Below are 20316 nucleotides of genomic sequence, written 5' to 3' on the forward strand. Positions count from 1 at the left end.
TGACTACACAATATATTATTATTATTATTATTATTATTATTATTATTATTATTATTATTATTATTATTATTATTTTTATTATTATTATTATTATTATTATTATTATTATTATTTTTATTATTATTATTATTATTATTATTATTATTAAATTATTATTATTTATATTATTATTATTTCTAAAACAATTAAAAAATATATTTCTGAATAATTCTCAGCATCTAAGTTTATGGCCATTTCCAGATTTTAAATGAAATCAGCTGAAAAGCCAAAAGATGAATTACGAATAGTAAAATACAAAACTTTAAAATAAATACAAAATAAATAATAATTAATAAGAATAACAATAATAATAAATATATTAATATTAAATAGATTGTTTAATTATAATAATAATAATAATAATAATAATTATTATTATTATCATTATAAATAAAATTAAATATTGAAAAGATTGCTTCATAACAACAACAACAACAATATTAATGATAATAATAATAATAAAAATTATAATAATACTAATTATAGTAATAATAATAATAATAAATATATATGAAGTATTAAAAAGATTGCTTAATAATAATAATAATAATAACAATAATAATAATATATTTTGCAGACATGCCCTGGAAAATGCTGTAACTTTTATTATTATCTAGTGCTATTGTTATGTACACAGTTATTTGTGCTTTTTATTCTTTTTATTGCGCTATTTATAAACACAGTCTATTTATATTTAATTATAATTAAATATATAATTTAAATACACACCTCATATATATATATATATATATATATATATATATATATATATATATATATATATATATATATATATATATATATATATATATATATATATATATATATTATTCATTTTTATTTGTGCAGTTCTGTAATGATACTTTATATGTTATTCTTAAAAAAAATCCAATAAACATTCAGTCAAAAAATATATTTTGTTAAATAAATAAATATAATTTTCTCCGACTTTTGTTTAACAGAGAGATTTTTTCGACACATTTCTAAACATAATAGTTTTAATAACTCATTTCTAATAACTGATTTATTTTATCTTTGCCATGATGACAGTAAATAATATTTTACTAGATATTTATCAACATACTTCTATACAGCTTAAAGTGACATTTAAAGGCTTAACTAGGTTAATTAGGCAGGTTAGGGTAATTAGGCAAGTTATTGTATAACGATGGTTTGTACTGTAGACAGTCAAAAAAATTATAGCTTAAAGGGGTTAATAATTTTGACCTTAAAATTGTTTTACATAAATTAAAAACGGCTTTTATTCTAGCTGAAATAAAACAAATAAGACTTTCTCCAGAAGAAAAAAATATAATCAGTCATACTGTGAAAATTTCCTTGCTCTGTTAAACATAATTTGAAATATAATTATAAAAGAAAAAAATTCAAAGGGGGCTAATAATTCTGACTTCAACTGTATACGCAACAGTACATACACATTCTTCATCTTATTTTTTCTTTTTTCTTTTCAATTTTACCACTCATTACAAACCTCTGCATGCATCTTTTTAAGTCCTCTTAAAAAGCAGATGTGCCCACAAGCAGCAGCTAAAATAAGTAGGTTGTAAGCATTACATTCCACACAATACTTTACTGCAGTTTATAGGTGAAGATTTTCAGCTTGTGTACTTACTACTTAACACGCGTATCCCACACATAAATGATAACGTTATGTAAGATTAGAAGGGAAGAGTAAAAAAAAAACAATCCTGATCCCTGCAGGGTACATTTTGTTCTGATATCGAGGAACTTATGTCACTCGTCATGTAAAAAATATGTTCAATAAATAATCTGAATGTTGTCTGCAATCATCAAAGACAGATTGCTTTAATAATAATAATAAGTATGTGTAAATGTGGGTTTCTGCTCAGCATGACAGCGTTTGTATTCATGTCAGTGAACATGTAACATCGTTTCTTGATTTGCCTGCTGGATCCTCATTTGCTTTGTCCCAGCGGGTTCAAGCTGCCGGTGACGTATACAGTGACTTTTAATACCACTAAGAGCATCTGTTTCATACTGTAACAGCACAGAGCTCACTCTTTTTACAGCTTAAAACGTGAACTGGTCCGTCTGTGTGCTCTCCGCTCCATCCGCTCACCAGTTTCTACTTTGTTTTGCTCTCACATGATCCTTTGCTAACTACTGCTGCTGCTGATGAAATCTGGGTCAGCACTTATTCAGTAGTAGCTATGTTTATATGCACACTTCTAGTTTCAGTCAGAATTAAATCATTTCATTTGGTAAAAAACAGACTTAATATATGACTGCTTTTAGGAGTTGAGGAGCATATAAAGTGCGCACACACACACACTTGTATATGTGGCTTATGAGATCCCTTTATTTACAAGATAACATAACTATTTTGCGTATTGTCAGAAAAGTGACTTGTTTGTATGACTTTGAAGATTTAAATGATATGAAAACGCTGATTTTTAAAAGGGAGGGTTCCAAACCCCACCCCTAACTCTACGGCCCATTGAGGGATGGTTAAATTATACAAAATGTGCAAATGTGATCATACAAATTAATATGAATTCAAGAGTTCACACTTAGCCCACGATTTATACATAGCTTGTTTGGCGTGCTGTCCCGGGAGAGAGCCCTGAGCTCAAGGGATCCTCGAGCCCAGGGCTCCCCCCTTTCGCAGGGCGAGGGGAGATTGAGCTCAAGTCGATGTCAAACTACCCCGCTGTTGAGGCCAAGGAGAACTTCCTGAGAGTAAGACATTAGAAAAAAGATTTAGGCTTATTTTATCTATAATATAGAGCACATTTAGATGGTGGGAGGAAACCGGGGAACCCGGGGGAAACCCACGCGGACACGGGGGGAACATGCAAACTCCGCACAGAAATACCAGATGGCCCAGCGAGGACCCAACGCCATTGGTATTCTTGCTGTGAGGCAATCGTGCTAGTCACTGGGCCACCGTGCCGGCCATTCTGGATAAAGCTGGAAGAAGGGGAGGAGGGGGGTTTCTTCCAGACGAAGATAGTTGTAGAAAGGAAATGAGGATATATATATAGTGACTTGGGATCCTTTGATTGGAGGATCATGATTAGCTAATGTGGACCAGCTGGGTCAATCATGAGCACATGCTCCTCTCGAAATTAGTTTAAATCTAAACTTCACTTAGACACTAAATCAAAAAGTGACAAATTGTTATGAGGTTGCGCCGTTTATGAGGACTCTCCATAGGTGTGATGCATTATTTTGTTGCAAAAAATCCTTGTTATATTGCTTTACCCTAACCTTAACCCATAGCCGGCCCTCCCTGTACGGTTATTTCACGTGGTTGCCATTTTAAAACATGAAAGCGAGGCTGCGGTGGAAAGAAACTCGGAAGTATAGGATCAGCAATGTAAACATTGCAACAACATTCTGTGGACTATAAACCTCCAGCGGTTGCTACGATTCCAAAGTGCATGTGTGGTGTAAACACTTTTAATCACTTTAATATCATTCAGTTAAGTTTAATTTAAATAATTTGTAACTTTTTATTGTTTTATTCAATGTAGTCACATTACAAAGGTTAACCACTAGGACATAAGTGAAATACCAATGCTAGCAAATATTTATTCTATACATTTAAATATATATATTATTTCCAGAATAGAAAACATGCTGGTTCACTAAACAATGCACTCAAAAACAAAACTAAAAAAATCCCCAGACTCTTTTAAACTTCTCCCAAACACAATGAGGAAAAAAAATATATATATAATGTCTTAGCTGTTTGATGATGGTCCCCTTTTCTGATCAAAGAAAAACATTGAGTGCGTTGAAAGTCGTTGGTCCACTTCTTCAAACTCACAGTTAAGGGATGAATGAAACTTCATGTCGGCCTCCAAGAAAAAATCGTCCAAGATTAAACAGACATCATACCATTAAAACATTATGGAAGTCCTTGAGTTGAGCTTAAAACTCCAGGTTTCTCAACTAATACATCACAATATTACTAACAGTTAGAAGTAGCCTCAAATAATTAAAAGCACATTAGGCATCAAACAAAATCACAATGTCTTTAAGAGTAATATGCTCAAGTGTCCTCCTAGGCTACAGTTCATGGCACCAGGTAAACACCGTGGGGATGCTTCCCTGCTTCAGCCTATGTAACCCGGTGAGCGATAGAACAATGCAGTCCAATGTAGCACACCCTCGTATTGTCTGTAGTAGTGTTGTCCCAGTACTGAAATTTTTGTTTCTGTTTTTGTGTAATTTCTGTTGAGCACTGGTGAATACTATGGCAAATCAGCGGTGTTTAAGAATGCACTCAACAGTGCTCAGATGTTAGCGAAAAATTTACGTTTTTTAAAATAAATTTTAGTACAGAAATTCAATATCGTGACAAGTCTAATATAGTCAAAGATTCAGTTCATTAACTTGAGTTTGATTAAAGGCATCTAAAACATGTGTTTGGGAAAGAAAACGTTTGCTAACTCGTGCCATTTTCTGATATCCCTTTTTATTTTCATTATCCATTCAGAACAGACCCTCGGGTCACTTGGAAGGTGGTGAAATGATAAATTTGTGTCACTTTCTCTTCGCTCATAAGATAATACAGCCAGGTACACAATGTTCTAGTGTGACTCAGGCGATACTTCTGGGTTTCTTCCCACCGCAGCCTAGATTTCGCTTTTGAAATGGCAGCTGCGTGAAATCAGTCTATAAGCGAACTAAGCGACTGCTTAAGGCCCCGCTGCCACTAGGGAGGCCCCACAACCCTTCCCCATTTATATACCTGATTTATTTTGGAAATTGGACCCTGAAAATGAAATGACTCTAAAGGGTAGTAAAACAAAGGGGAAAAAGGACAACGAGAAGAGACAAGCACAAAATCATTTTTAGCATCACTTTTAAGTGCTAATGATGATGGAAAGACAATCTAGTAGTAGGTTTATTGAAAATAGGCAATTACAGACATGTTTCTAAATGTTATGTCCTGATTGAGTTAATCATAGTTTAATATAAGCTCTGGACCCTGCATCTCAAAAGGAACAGGGAAGGTGACTGATGGGAATAATATAGTTTGCGTTTGGGTATTAACCCATTAACCCTGTATTTGTTGCTTCCCTTTTTCATATTTTTTTAATATTAATATTTTTCATATTTACTTTATATTATTTACTTATTGATTTAATTATTTATGGATCAATATTTGCATTAATGTTATTATTTTATTTAATTTTTTTTAGGTTTAGAATGAATATATTTATTAGTAAGTAATGCATTTTCACTTTTGGCTAATTATTGTTAAGTCGTTTCATTGCAGAATTTGCTTTAAACACCCCAGAAGGACGCAAAGTAGGAATCACTGGTCCCTTTATTAAAGATTGTTTAATTCTACATTTTTGGCAAAAATAGTGCTGTTTTAAAATGTACAAATCATTCAGACAGTTAATAGGTAGAAGAAATCAGGCTTTACTTTTCTGTTTTATTGATTGTACTCAATAAGCAATAAAATCACTGTGTGCTGATTGGCAATGGCAATACTCCACTATTTAGAGCAAGGTAGGGCCCCAAAATTATTCTGCTTGTGGCCCTCAAATGTAGAGGGCCTGCCCTAAACATAAACACAACCCTCAAAAGAAACCTGTGGCAAATTTTTGTGGTCAAAAAAGTGTAATATGTTTTAAGGCATTTTGTATGGGAACACAAGGCATGTCAACATAAACCCCGTCAACATTGTCCTATATAAGCCTTCTATAATATAGTATACAGTATATTTGCCATTATACCAATTTACAAGTGCTGTCAAATGATTAATCACCATTATGACTATGATTAATTGCGAAAAATGACTAAATGATTAATTGCATTCAAGGAAAAAGTTTGTATTTGCATAATATATAGATGTGTACTTTGTATATTTATATATGTATAAGCACACGCACTTTCTGAACATAAAATATAAAAATATACATATATATATATTTACAAATATATAGTATTGGTATTTAAATATACAACATATTTTACACAGTAGAGTCATGCATATATTTATATACACAAAAGTAAACAGTACGCACAACTATATTTTGTAAATTTGAACTTTTATTTTGGATGCGATTAATCACAATAATTGACATTTTATTTATACAAATAAATTGTACACACACACACACACACACACACACACACACACACACACACACACACACACACACACACAAAGGGACCTTAAGCAGTTTTTTGGGGTTTTATACAATGGGCTGTTGAATACTGGATGCTCATTGGCTGATGAACTTTTAAAGGTGTGCAGTTATTTTTTAAAAATGGCAGCACCGGTGTGCAAACCTTCATAAAAATCAATGTTTAGACTTCTGTAAGACGTGGCGTGCTGTGCTGTGACACATCCTATATGCGTCCCACTTAAAGAGGACATATTCTGCAAAAATTACTTTTATAATTATGGTTTAAACACAGTTGACTGACACACAGTCTGTGAACATAAACTCCTAATGGTAAAAATATATTCATGTCATTTTTTAAAATCACAGTTCAAAAAATTTGTTTCACTCCGTTTATACATGTTTCTCCGTTTATACATGTCATCAGCGGGAGAAAGCCCCACCCATTAGTGACGATCTCTCCCTCATTAGCATAAGATGTTTGTCTTGTTTTTAAATTTGCCCCTATGCTGACACCATAGACTGTAAAATATATGGACGTAGCATCCGTGACGTCACCCATAGGTTTCTGAAGAGCGCAAAAGAAGTAGGCGCGGCCAACCGTCGCCATTTTGTTTGCGTGTCATCGCACCCACGGCGGGATACCAAACAAGGGTAAAGAGGCGGAGAGTGGGCGGAGCTACAGACACCTGCTGGCACTTTGCTTAGACCTGACAGACAGACTTTACTTTGGGAGAAACGCTTGATACTTTATTACCTGCGACTCGTTTGTGTTCTGACCACATGTGCTTGGCTGTACACTATATCAATAAAGTGTTTAGACTTTCAAAAACACTGCTGTAACACATTGAGCCACTAAACATTGTTCTTAAGACGTTTTTCTACAGGAGGTAAACGCGAATTACATCCAAACACTTCAAATGTGTGTGTGTGTGTTAGTAAATGCAAGACTATTGATAAAATCCAGCACAACATTGTATGATAACGCTTCATATGACTGTTTTATAGCCTACAGCTAATCAATCTGTCACATTCTGGAGTGCTTAACGGGTCTAAAGAAAAATATTAATGATAAATGATCTTAAATAAAACAAATGCATTTATAGAGATGGTATACAACTATATAACTTTACTCACATGGGAAAAGGAGGCCACGTGAACGGTTTGTGAGCACAATTAAATGCACACAGCATGCCATATCATCTGATCATTGTAAGAAATAAGTCCAAAAGGCAGCTGACTGTGTAAAGCCACATAAAACAAAACAAAAATACGATGAATATGCCGAGATCAGTGGCTAATCTGCCGGATTCAGCTGAGGTGAAGTGACGGCGACCAGCGAGACCTAGCTGTCACTCAAGTGGCCACGCCCTTAATTATGCAAACTTAAAATAACCTAATATAAAGGAAATGGATGAGTTATAAAAAAATTCACCCCCCTCACAGTTGTCATGGAGGGTAATAATAGCTATATGAACCAAAATCGTTCTTTGTACCAGGCTGTAAACACCTTTTTTTCTGCTGTAAAGTTGGCCATTCTAACAGTGGGCTCAATTGCAATTTGCTCTATTATGGAGCCAGGACTAGCGGAATTTTGATGAATTGCAGTTTCAGTTGCTTCCGTATTGGCCTCCCGAGGGAGAGCGGGAGGTTGCCGCTTGGCTGACACACAGGCATTTGTAGCTCCACCTTCTTTTGAAAAGAGAGCTGGGAGCACAATCTCATTTGAATTTAAAGTGACAGTCACCAAAATGGCCTCAAAAGGTCAAAACCTAAAAGGGGCATTCAAACGTTCTAAAACATTATTTGTGGGGTATCTTGAGCTGAAACTTTACATAGACATAGAGACTTATTTTACATCTTGTAAAAAGGGGCATAATTTTAAATAAATCCCATTTAAAGACATCTCAATCTCAGTTTTGTACAGTTTAAAGTCTATAGCCATATTTTTAGAAATTACCATTTCTGTAAACCATAATATAAATATGGGAAATGAGGAAGGCATTCTTGATATTCTGCAGTATTTTAAGCAGGCAAGGAAGTGAATATTGTTGATCATGTGAGTGTGGTTAACCCAGGCAGTCAGATGTTTTTGCCACAAAAGTACAAGAGGTGAAATACTGTAACACTCTGGAAAATGTGTAAAATATTGGCGTTATCTTAACAAATTGTAATTGTAATGAGTTGAAATGCTTTTAGGGTTAAATAAATCTCAATATGTCAATTGAAAACAGTAAGATGCACAAAAATAACACCTATTTTTATTGGAGAAACTAAAAAAATTGTGTGTAAGATGTCAAAGTCAAATTGTAAAGCAGTATCACTTGTGGTATATTCCTTAATATCATATATTACCCCAAATAGAGATATTTTTGCTTTCATGTCTTAAAAATAAGGGGCATTCCAACTTTTTTTCCTGGCTAATTGGCATTATCACAAAACGGATGCTTTTGGATACTGTGTTTTTTTCTTGAAATAAGTGACACTCAGTAATGTCCCTTCACATATTGTTAAAACAGCAGTTATGATAAATATTGCACATCTCTAGCTAAAACATTCAATAAAACTGAACTGTTGGTTGAGGATAGCATAACCTGTATGTAGCATATCCTAAAATTATTTGAAAAGAGCCATTTCTCAATAGGCAATTTGAGCAATCTTGGGTTCTTGCTAGTTCTTGAATGCGTTCATGATATGGAGAATGTCACTGGTAGGCATGTGCCGGTATAAGATTCTTACGGTATGATAACCTTGGATAAAAATATCACGGTTTCACGGTATCATGATATTGCGATTACTGCTCTAAAATATCTTCTTTTCGAATGTCTGGGTAAAAAACAAAAACTTTTTTTCTCCTATGAACACAATATATTTTATTTTGTGAAAGATTTAAAATATTTTGGAGCAGTATACATGTCAGGCTAAATAATTCAAATGAATCATTGACTGCTCTATTCATTTGTTTCAAAAACACAGGTTTCTTTACAATTTAAAACAGCATCTTTGGATATCTTTTCTGCTGGAGATACTGTTGTCCTAAAAACAAAAAAACAAAAATGTAAATAATAAATCTTACACACACCTTAGGAACGGTATAGCAGAAAATTTAGGCGGTTTTTAAAACTTTATCGTCCCATTTACGGTTATCATCCCCTACCTTGTCACAGGCAGACCTTACACACCAAATTGAGCTTGAAGATCCCAAAGTCATTGTGTTGTAAGTTTGTTTTTTGTGTTCATTGGAATTGAAAAGCAGCTTATCACTGTGATGAGGCTTGCACAATATTGATTTTAAAAATAAAAAGTTGACACAAATATCATTGAAATCTGACAATAGTCAAGCTAACCCACAGACCCTCCAACAGAACATTAAAACCAAATCTTGTTTTTAATCTTAACACTTTCTTTTACAGAATTAAAGAAATGCAGTGGGCAACACGGTGGCTCAGTGATAAGCACTGCCACCTCACAGCAAGAAGGTCACTGGTTTGAGTCCCAACTGGGCCAGTTGGCATTTCTGTGTGGAGTTTGCATGTTAAGTGAATTGGGTAAGCAAAAAATGGCAGTAGTGTACAAGTGCATGTGTGATTGTGAGAGTCTATGGGTGTTTCCCAGTACTGGGTTGTGGTTGTAAGGGCAGCTGCTGGGTAAAAAATATGCTTTATCCAAAACAAGGGACTAAGCTGAAGGAAATTGAATGATGCTGAATGAATGATTTTAGTAAAGTTGCATGAAATGTACATGTTATTGTTAAAATTTTTCTCATGAGTCATCACTTACATGACTAATTTTATTTCATACATGTAAAGTAAATCCAATAAACAAGTAAATTCATCAACCTAATAAACACAACAAAAACAATACAACATTATACAAAACAGTTTTAACTTGCATGTCCAAAAAAAGTAGGAAGAAGCATAATCAGCCATCACATTTCTGTGGTTCACCATGGCCATCTAAAGATATAGCATGCAAGTAGCATGATCTAATTTCTGTTGACAACAAATTTATCACGTTTTTCTTTTTCTTTTTACAGATTATCAGTCCTTTGTAACCATCCACTTTACCTGTATTGAAAAGAACCAAACTATAGAAGTCTAAATATGGTAAGAAGGACATAAAAAAGGCAAAGCAGTTTATTAAAACAAAACAAAACTTCATTGGGTTCTAAAAATGTAACACTATGGTGTTTTCTTCACATATTGTAGTGTTTTGTAGTCAAACGATTCTTTCTAGTTAAAAGCTCAGCCCAAAACACAAAATTTGATGTTAATTTGTATTTAACTGAAATACAAATTGTGTATTTAATTGTTTTTGTATTTAACTGAAATCTCAGTCAAGTCCTCCACATGTGTGAATGGCCAATAGTTTAAAATTTGACATCTTTTTTGTCTGTGGGTGTGTTTCAGTAGCCTGTAATCTGCGCAATGTGGAAAAACTGAGACAGAAATATGGGCCTTGTTGCTTTGTGATCAAAAGGTTTTAGTTTTTAGTTCATTTGTTTTCAGCAGTGGAAAGCACATACTCATTTAATATTCTCAAAATCACAACCTCAGAGGTAATCCAGCATGACTGTGGCTTAAATTGAACGTACACAGAAAAAGATAAAGGCTTATAAGGCCAGCCTATGATTGCGACCTCTGTTTGGTAGACCGCAGTCCACTCAAAAATACCATTGCAATGCCAGCCTGATCTCACAAGGAATTGTAAGTATTTTACGTTTGGTCAGTTTAGTGGCTGATTTGTATGAGTTCAGTCATACAAAAATGTACGATTTTCAAGAGTTCACACTTAGCTGATGATCGATTATAAAGCGTGTTTGGCATGCTGACCTGGGAGCAAGCCCTGAGCTCTTAAGATCCTCGAGTCCGGGGCTTCCTTCCGTTTGTAAGGCGAGAGGGGAGTTTGAGCTCAGTTAGGTCTCGAGAACTCCCCTGCTTATTATATGGCTAATGGCAATTAGGAATTGAGAGCTAATAAAGAGCTCATCAGTGGTGGCAGTTTGGTTTGGTCAATTTACCTAACCATGTTATTGGACTTTGGAACTCAGGGAAAACCCATGCGAGCACGAGAAGAACATGTAAACTCCGCACAGAAACATCTACTGTCCAAGTAAGAATTTGAAACAATGACATTCTTGTAGTGAGGTACCCTGTCGAGGAAAGGAGGGAGGAGTAGGGGTGGAAGGGGCATTCTTCAAGATGAAGATAACTAAGGTAAGAAACTGATTATTTATAGTGAGTAAGGAATCATCTGATTGGTGAATTCTGCGTTGCTAATGCAGGACCAGCTGTGGTCAATCATAAGCATGTGATTCTCTCAAAATTTGTTTATGAATAAACTTCACTTAAAAAGGAGGCGTGGCACCTGGCCCTAAACCCAATAGTCATTGGGGGATGAGCAAATCATACTAAATTGTACAAATGAGATTGTATTCAATGAAAAAGTTACGAATTGGCGTGAGATTGTGTTGCAATAACAGTACCAATAATGGGTCTCATTATGCAGGTAAAATGTGGTAGGTTGGTTAAAAGAATAATATAACTGCATTAGTTGGCATAACACTGTTCACATTGTATTTTTTTTATTTTACTGTTTTAATGAAATTATTTATATTTATATAATTATTTATATTAGGAAGTATTTTAGGATTTGGACCAAAGACCAAACCAAGCGAACCAAAAATAATCAATTTAACCCTTCAGTGCTTTCTTTAGGGTTACATCTAATTTACACCAGTTCAGTGATAATCTGAAGGCGTTATTTGCCTGCCTTGTGTGATGTGAAGATCTTCCTCTGTTGAGCTAATATTCACTTGTGTTTAGCTGGTGGTCAGCTCTTTGTCCTCATGAGGCTTGGAGTCTGTCGTTTCAAGTTTTTGAGGCGGCAAAAAGGACTTGTCATGTCGACTTCTGGTTTGACAGCATACTAGACTCTCGACGGAAAAGAAAGAACGAAAGAAAGGTATCGGAGATGCGAATGTCTGAGCTGTGCGGTTAACCCATTCTTGCCAGGGTTCAAGTCTCTTCACTGAATCCGAAGAGAAGCTGTCCGGAGCTGGAACGGAACAACTCTCTCTCCTGGGGTCTGTGTCAGTTCTCGTCTTGGTTCTGTTCTGGGCAGGTGGCACATCAGAAGCGCCGCTCGGTGCTCGATGGCTCGGTGGCGCACACAGCACCATACATTCCAGAATTCTAAACATAGGTTTCTATCAGGGTACACACACAGGCGCCGCAAGTCGACTCAGGACACTGTTTATTTCTCTGCCGCGCCACAGAGTGCCATCTCATTAGTTTCATGTTAAATATCATGCGAATGTCCGCATCTGGTGTGTGTTACTTTTAACTGTCATGTGCGGTCAGTGTCGTGGCACCGAGCGGCACTTCCGGTGCCTGCTTTAGGCTACCAGCTTTTATAAGGGTGGTTTTGTACTCACCCTCAGGAGCTGAGTTGACCAATAAGAAGTTAACTCCTCCAAGGCACGTTTTATAGTCTTTGTTCCAAAGCGTAGTGATTTGCATAGGCATTCTGGGTGTAAACTGATGCAGAAATGTTCAAAGTGTTTTATAATGTTGATATGTTGCACACATATTAACATAAAATGTAAACAATCGTTCAGTACGCCATATTAGCTTTGCAGGGACATCAAACATGAACCATCTATGATCTTATTTAGCTGTGGTAGCGTTAAACATTGACTGCAGAAGTATTAAAACCATAATATTAAAACATGAGCTAGAGACTTGTTGCTAGAGACTTGTTGCAAGACTTAAGCAAGGAGCTTATAGAAGTTCTCTGTGTGTCAATTTCTGAGCATTCCTTCCTGTAAATACTTTGGAATCGGATTACCACTGACCATCCAGTTTTTTCTGGGTAGGAAAAGTTGATGGTGTGTTATTTGTTGAATAAAAGCAAAATAATTATATGTCTGATCGGCCATATTCGTTACATATATGTTGTCTTGTGGGTGTCTATTTACAGCAGACCATTGTTTCTAACAGCAAATCACTCCTAAGGGAGACAATAAATTTGACCTTGACTGCCAGGATATGTTATAAAGTCATATTTTGCCGTTCTTCGTTCCCTCATATATGGAATGGCTTTTAAAGGCAAAGGGGTCGAAGGAGCCCTTAGATTTGAGCTGGGCACAATGGGTTCTAGGAGTAGTGGGAGATCTGAGTAAAAAAATGGGGGATGATAGATCACTTTTCCTCCTCCGTCCAGGTCCAGCTTCCTCCACCAGCCCCTCGAAAAGAGTCCCCAGACTCTGACGGATCCTGGTGCAGAAATCCGGGCAGCTGAAAGTGTAGATAATGGGATTCAACACAGAGTTCAGGAAGGAAAATGTTGTCACGAAAGGTAAGTACTCCTCCACCACGTCCACAAACTCTGTTTTGTACTGAGCCGTCACTTCAAGCAGACAGAAGACGTGGTACGGCACCCAGCATAGGACAAATGTTGCGATCACCGAAAAGATCATTTTTGTAAAACTTTGTGATAGTCGAGTGCCGTTTTGTCCTATTGACGGAGAGATTAAGAACTTTGAGGACGTCTGTTTGTCGTTTCTCGCAACTTTCAGCCTGCTTTCAAGCCTCTTTCTGCGAGCCTGTAACTCCAGAACAAATGAAGCATAACTAACGGCGATAACCACTAGGGGCACCACAAACGCCAGTAACACTTTAGACACGGCTGTTGCCGTTTGACGAACCTTACAGTCTATGTTCAAAGTGTTCGGGGAAGAATAAAGTGCAAAATCGTGGTAGCAGAGTTTGCGTCCATCTTGTTTGACCACAACAGAACGAAACATGAAATACGGGAATGTGTTAAAAGCAGCCCATATCCATCCAAGACCACAGGTCTTCCACGCCATCGACACTGTCCGCTGGTTTTGAGTCCACACCGGCTTAGTCACCAACAAACAGCGGTCTAATGATATAGCAGCCAGGAGAAAGGCAGAAACAAACATGTTGAGGAAAAAAATGGATGCCTGGGCAGCACACAGTGGCCCACCCAACTCCCAGCTGTGTCCGTTTAGCAGGTAATAAGTGAATAGCGGCAGGGTTAGTGTGGTTAGGAAATCCGACAGAGCCAGATTGAGAACCCACACTGAGGCAACTGTCTTGCGCCGAAGACGCCAGCCCAACACCCACAGCACCAGCCCGTTTTCCAGGATCCCCAGAGCGGCCACCACACCGTGGACAATCACAGCCGCCATGTTGACCTGATTGTCGTTGTTCAGCCGGTGAGAGATCATCGTCTGCAGGAGAGGACAATGGAGCTCTGAGGGGCCGAGGGAGGAATTGGCTGGGAATGAGGAAGTCATTTCTGTTTCAAAAAAGAAACAAGAAAGAAAATCAAAAAAGAGAAACTGTAATAATATGTTATGTCACAGTTTGAAATTAATCATACCAGTAAATTCAGTGTTCCTCTTTATTTTAATTTCTCTCTTATAGGACCAACATAGATTTTAGCTCCAAACATCTCTAGCACACTTGTCTAGAAATTTGTAGTAGAGTTTGTAGAGTCTAAAGGCTTTGTTTAACTAGTTAAACAAACACTTTTATTTTAGAAATAGGCTCATTTTACAACTTCCCTGGAGTTAAACAGTTGAGCTTTACAATTTTTTCAATTCATTCAGCCAATATAAAGGGCTAGGGACTGCACCTTTATCTTAGCTTAGCATAGATCATTGAATCAGATTAGACCATTAGCATATGGTTTAATCTGCAAAATAACTAGTGTTGTCATGTTTCTATTTAAAGCTTTACTCTTCTGTAGTTACAGCACATTGTGTTAGACTGATGGAAAATGACAAGTTACAATTTTCTAGGCCAATATGCATGGCCATTCTGGCATAATAATCTTTGCCGTTCATGGCTGTAGCAGGCAATGATGTATCACCTTCATATACCTTTGTGTCCAATATCATCTCATAAATGTTTAGAATAAGTGGATGATGAGTAATTAGAGTGTAAATTTACATTTTTGGGTGAACTTTCCCTTTAAGTCTGAGACCACACCCTTTCGTGGTCGACGAAACCTTTCTTATGCGTAGCAAACATTCACCGGGTTCCATTTGAAAAGGCTCAAGGGGTGCCACTTGGGGGGGGGGGGGGGGGGGGGCGGGGTTGTGGTTGGCGGTGTGAGTTAGGATGATTGTAAGGGCCCACGCCATTTTGGGGCCCCCAGCAATACTATTAATGGCCCACCGTACACCCCCCCCCCCCCCACCAGCTCTTCACTTTTATCTACGCCCAACTTTTCACTAGCGTCTTCACTCTGCTCTTCTGTATCGTCCACAACCCCCACCCTTCTTCACTTGCATCTGTGCCCCAAGTGAATGACCTGTTGCTGAAGAGCATGACTGTATTAAAATAAAGTCATTCCACCATAGAAGGAAAAAGTTAGTCATCAACACCAGGGTGAGTAAACCCTGACTATCACTTTAAAACAAAGCTAAAGTTCAGTTAAACAATAAAACGACAAGTATAAAAGATGTAGATGAACTGTTACTGTACATCTTTAAGAAGATCACTATAGAGATTGCAAGAAAGTATCTTACAACAGATTTCCCAATGTTTTCAAATAAGAGGAAGGAGAGATAACAGAGAAATAGGAAACTGGGGTGAACGATAATCAGATGCACTTTGAAGTTAAGCAAAATCTATCTACTTAACTGCATTTACAGTAATACCCTAATGAACAGTATTAGCCTGTAATTGTGTTAGTCTGTCTGTGAGATTTGTGCTGTCGCTATTTTGACTTAGTTTCATCTGATTCAAACAACACCACACTATTTCCAAGACCTCAAAAACATCATCTTAAGGTATGTGGACATTTTGATTCATTTCAGACGTGATCGAATAGTCATGAAAGTTTTGAGTCAACGTTTGTCATTGTCTGAATTTTGTTTTAGCTTGTTGTCTCAGAGTCTTTCATAATAGTTTGCGGTGTTAAAATTATTGCCATTACTGTGAGGAACAGGAACTTTTTTTTAAGCATGAATCACTGAGTTACCTAATAATTGTTGTTTTGGTGTAAAACCACTACAGTTTCATCTAGGACTGATAATGGATCTCATTTTCCTTGTAAAACATACAGTTTGTCACCACATTGTGCACCTGAACATGTCAGTGCCTGCCCCATGAATAATTCCAACTGCAGTATTCACTTAAAAAACAAAGAAATGTTTGGGTGGAAATGAAAGAGAGTTGTGAAAAAAATGAATTATTATGTATTATTATTATTACTTTTTAATGTGAAAAGTGCAACATTTACTTTAAATCACAATGTGATAGCCAAAATCTAATCTTTTTTTTTTAATTGTTTGTTTATTGGTTTTAATGAACAATAGGTTGTTGTTGGTTCCAGTTGAGCAAAATACACTTTTGTTTGCTTGATAGAAAATGATGCAGAGTCTCTTTGTAGAAGTAGAATCAAGTATCTTGTTCAATTCTGTACCAAAGAGGTATAGTGTTGGTGTACTGTCCAATAGAATTTGCAAAGCTTTGGCTGTGAAGTCCTCTACTGCTTTGCAGAAAAATGTAATATTGTGTATTATTAATAATTATAGTCCAAATCGCATTCGTTTTCTTTTATGTAAGTTTTGCATTTTCTAATTTACTGTGTTATTATTGGGGTGGCACGGTGGTGCAGTGGGTAGCACGATCGCCTTACAGCAAGAAGGTCGCTGGTTCGAGGCTCGGCTGGGTCAGTTGGCATTACTGTGTGGAGTTTGCATGTTCTATCTTTATCTTCTATAAAATTTACAAAATATTTATTTATAAATTGCGTGTGAGGCGACGCAGCGGTGCAGTAGGTAGTGCTGTCGCCTCACAGCAAGAAGGTCACTGGTTCGAGCTTCGGCTGGGTCAGTTGGCGTTTCTGTATGGAGTTTGCATGTTCTCCCTGCGTTTGCGTGGGTTGCGCCGGGTGCTCCGGTTTCCCCCACAGTCCAAAGACATGTGGTACAGGTGAATTGGGTAGGCTAAATTGTCCGTAGTGTATATGTGTGTGAATAAGTGTGTATGTGTTTCCCAGTGATGGGTTGCAGCTGAAAGGGCATCCGCTGCATAAAACATATGCTGGATAAGTTGGCGGTTCATTCCGCTGTGGCAACCCCAGATTAATAAAGGGACTAAACCAAAAAGAAAATGAATGAATGAATATTGCGTGTGATTTTTGCCAGCGTGTTTTTAATATTGCAAAAATAAACTGTCAGTTTTTATAAGAATTTACACATTGCATACACTGCATTAATTTGCAAAGAAAATCAGTAAAACTATAATACTGTGAATAAATAAAATATGTAAAAAGCTGAATTTTTACCAACCAAATCATGGAGTGCACTTTCATTTCATTTGCATTAGTCGGTCTTCAGTTCCACATGATGTTTCAGAAATCATTTTAATATAAAGATTTAATGCTTGAACATATTTATTTTTATATAACTATTCGTAGCTAAAATTAAAATAAATGTCATTTATTTTTATAATTTTAAAATATAATATAATATAATATAACATAAAAGTCTTTATTGCCTTTTGATTAATAATTTTTTTTGCTGATTTCTTTTCTTTATACAAACCTCAAACATTTGACTGTGTTTTTCAGCTCTATTGAGTGCATGTGTTTTCATTCTGTTCTCAAGAATGTCTCTAGATCTCAAGACTCCATGTACCATAAAAGGCAGTTGACAGTATCTCAAACAAGTTTAGTCAGGTCGACTATTTTAGCTTTTTATTTTGCAACAGTTATCTCAAGCAGGATGGACCAAAAGGAAACCTACCTTTTGTGAAGTTTGTGTACTGTTAAACCTCAAAGCGTCTTCTTTAGTTCATCTTTAGGTACTCCTGGTTGCTTTCTTCTATCACCTCTGCTTTCCTCTCTCTCTTTCAGAAATCATTTTAATATAATAATTTAATGCTTCAGCATATTTTATTGCCTGCTTTGAATTGTTTTAAACTATGTTTTTTGATCAAATTGAAATAAATGGCATTTATTTATATTTAAATATTAGGTAGGCTAAATTGTCAGTAGTGTGTGTGGATGTTTTCCAGAGATGGGTTGCAACTGGAAGGGCATCCGCTGTGTAAAACGTGCTGGATAAGTTGGTGGTTCATTCCGCTGTGGCGACCCCGGATTAATAAAGGGACAAGAAGCCGAAAAGAAAATGAATGAAAAATATAATATAATATAATATAATATAATATAATATAATATAATATAATATAATATAATATAATATAATATAATATAACATAATATAATATAATATAATATAATATAATATAATATAACATAATATAATATAATATAATATAATATAATATAATATAATATAATATAATATAATTCAATATAATATATATAATATAATATAATATAATATAATTCAATATAATATATATAATATAATATAATATAATATAATATAATATAATATAATATAATCTTTACTGTTTTGGATTATTACTTTTTTTGTTGCTTTTTTTATTATTCTTACAAACCTCAAACATTTGACAGTATTTTTCAGCTCTATTGAGTGCATGTGTTTTCATTCTTTTCTCAAGAATGTCTCCAGATTTCAAGACTCCATGTACCATAAAAGGCAAAACAGTTGACAGTATCTCAAACAAGTTTAGTCAGGTCGACTATTTTAGCTTTTAACAGTTATCTCAAGCAGGATGGACCAAAAGGAAACCTACCTTTTGTGAAGTTTGTGTACTGTTAAACCTCAAAGCATCTTCTTTAGTTCATCTTTAGGTGCTCCTGGTTGCTTTCTTCTTATCACCTCTGCTTTCTTCTCTCTCTTTCAGAAATCATTTTATTATAATAATTTAATGCTTGAGCACATTTTATTACCTGTTTTGAAATTTTTTTAACTATGTTTTTGGATAAAATTGAAATAAATGGCATTTATTTATATTTTAAAATTAGTTAATATAATATAATATAATATAATATAATATAATATAATATAATATAATATAATATAATATAATATAATATAATATAATGTAATATAATATAATATAATATAATATAATATAATCTTTACTGCCTTTGGATTATTACTTTTTTGTTGCTTTTTTATTATTCTTACAAACCTCAAACATTTGACAGTATTTTTCAGCTCTATTGAGTGCATGTGTTTTCATTCTTTTCTCAAGAATTTCTTCAGATTTCAAGACTCCATGTACCATAAAAGGCAAAACAGTTGACAGTATCTCAAACAAGTTTAGTCAGGTCGACTATTTTAGCTTTTAACAGTTATCTCAAGCAGGATGGACCAAAAGGAAACCTACCTTTTGTGAAGTTTGTGTACTGTTATACCTCAAAGCATCTTCTTTAATTCATCTCTAGGTGTCTCATGGTTTCTTTCTTCTGTCATCTCTGCTTTCTTCTCTCTTTCAGACGTTATTTTGTCATTCCTGTGTCTAATACATCATGAGGAGAGGCGGGGTCTGTTACAGATAGGAATCGTTTTAGTGGATCATTGTGCTTTTCTTCTATTATTATGTCTTCCTCTAGAATACAAATGACAAATATTTAGAGTCTATGTGTGCTTTTAAATTCATAAATAATGCCAAACAATACACATAAATTATATTATAAGATCTTTTCAGTCTCGAGGCAATCATACATATTAATTAACAAGAAGAAAACGGGTAATTGTTGAAAGAATACACTTTAAAAAATTAACAGTTTTAAGAATAATGAATTATTATTAATTTTGGTGTTATCCATTTATGTATGGTCGTGAATTGCATTATGTGATGTTGAAAATTCAACTCTACAGTTTAACAAAGTGACTTTTATTGACTTTTTAGTAGTTTGAAATAATATAATGTATAAAAATAAATCTTTAAAATTACAGAAAATGTACTGGCAGCTTATTACAAGGTTTTTGTACAGTAACATACAACACCGACCCAGACAAAATATCCCTTTAAACTATTAAAAATGTTAATAAAAGCCACATTTTGCCAAGTCAAGTAAAGTTTGAGCTCAAAATACCCCATTTATTTATAGTACTAAGCTGTAGCTGAATCAAATGTTGGTTAAATTTATCCGACTACATTAAACCGTCTGTAAGAAATCTAGGTTTTATCCTGGATTCTGCATTTTTATTTGACAAACAGTT

General features: G+C 35.1%; 1 protein-coding gene across 1 annotated transcript; it reads right to left on the reverse strand.

The window, feature by feature from the left end:
- Positions 1–10011: 10011 nt before the first annotated feature.
- Positions 10012–19568, reverse strand: LOC130227907 (prostaglandin D2 receptor 2). The gene is made up of 2 exons (XM_056456745.1): positions 19478–19568; positions 10012–14495 (listed from the first exon to the last, which is right to left on the reverse strand). Exon 2 carries the CDS (start codon positions 14491–14493, stop codon positions 13231–13233), a length of 1263 nt encoding a protein of 420 aa, XP_056312720.1. The 5' UTR covers positions 14494–14495; positions 19478–19568; the 3' UTR covers positions 10012–13230.
- Between the last annotated feature and the right edge of the window lie 748 nt (positions 19569–20316).

The sequence above is a fragment of the Danio aesculapii genome, chromosome 1, assembly GCF_903798145.1.
Source record: "Danio aesculapii chromosome 1, fDanAes4.1, whole genome shotgun sequence".
Classification (NCBI taxonomy): Eukaryota; Metazoa; Chordata; class Actinopteri; order Cypriniformes; family Danionidae; genus Danio; species Danio aesculapii.

Coding starts and splice junctions, on each gene's coding strand:
- LOC130227907 (XM_056456745.1), bottom strand. CDS start 14,493: ATGACTTCCTCATTCCCAGCCAATTCCTCCCTCGGCCCCTCAGAGCTC.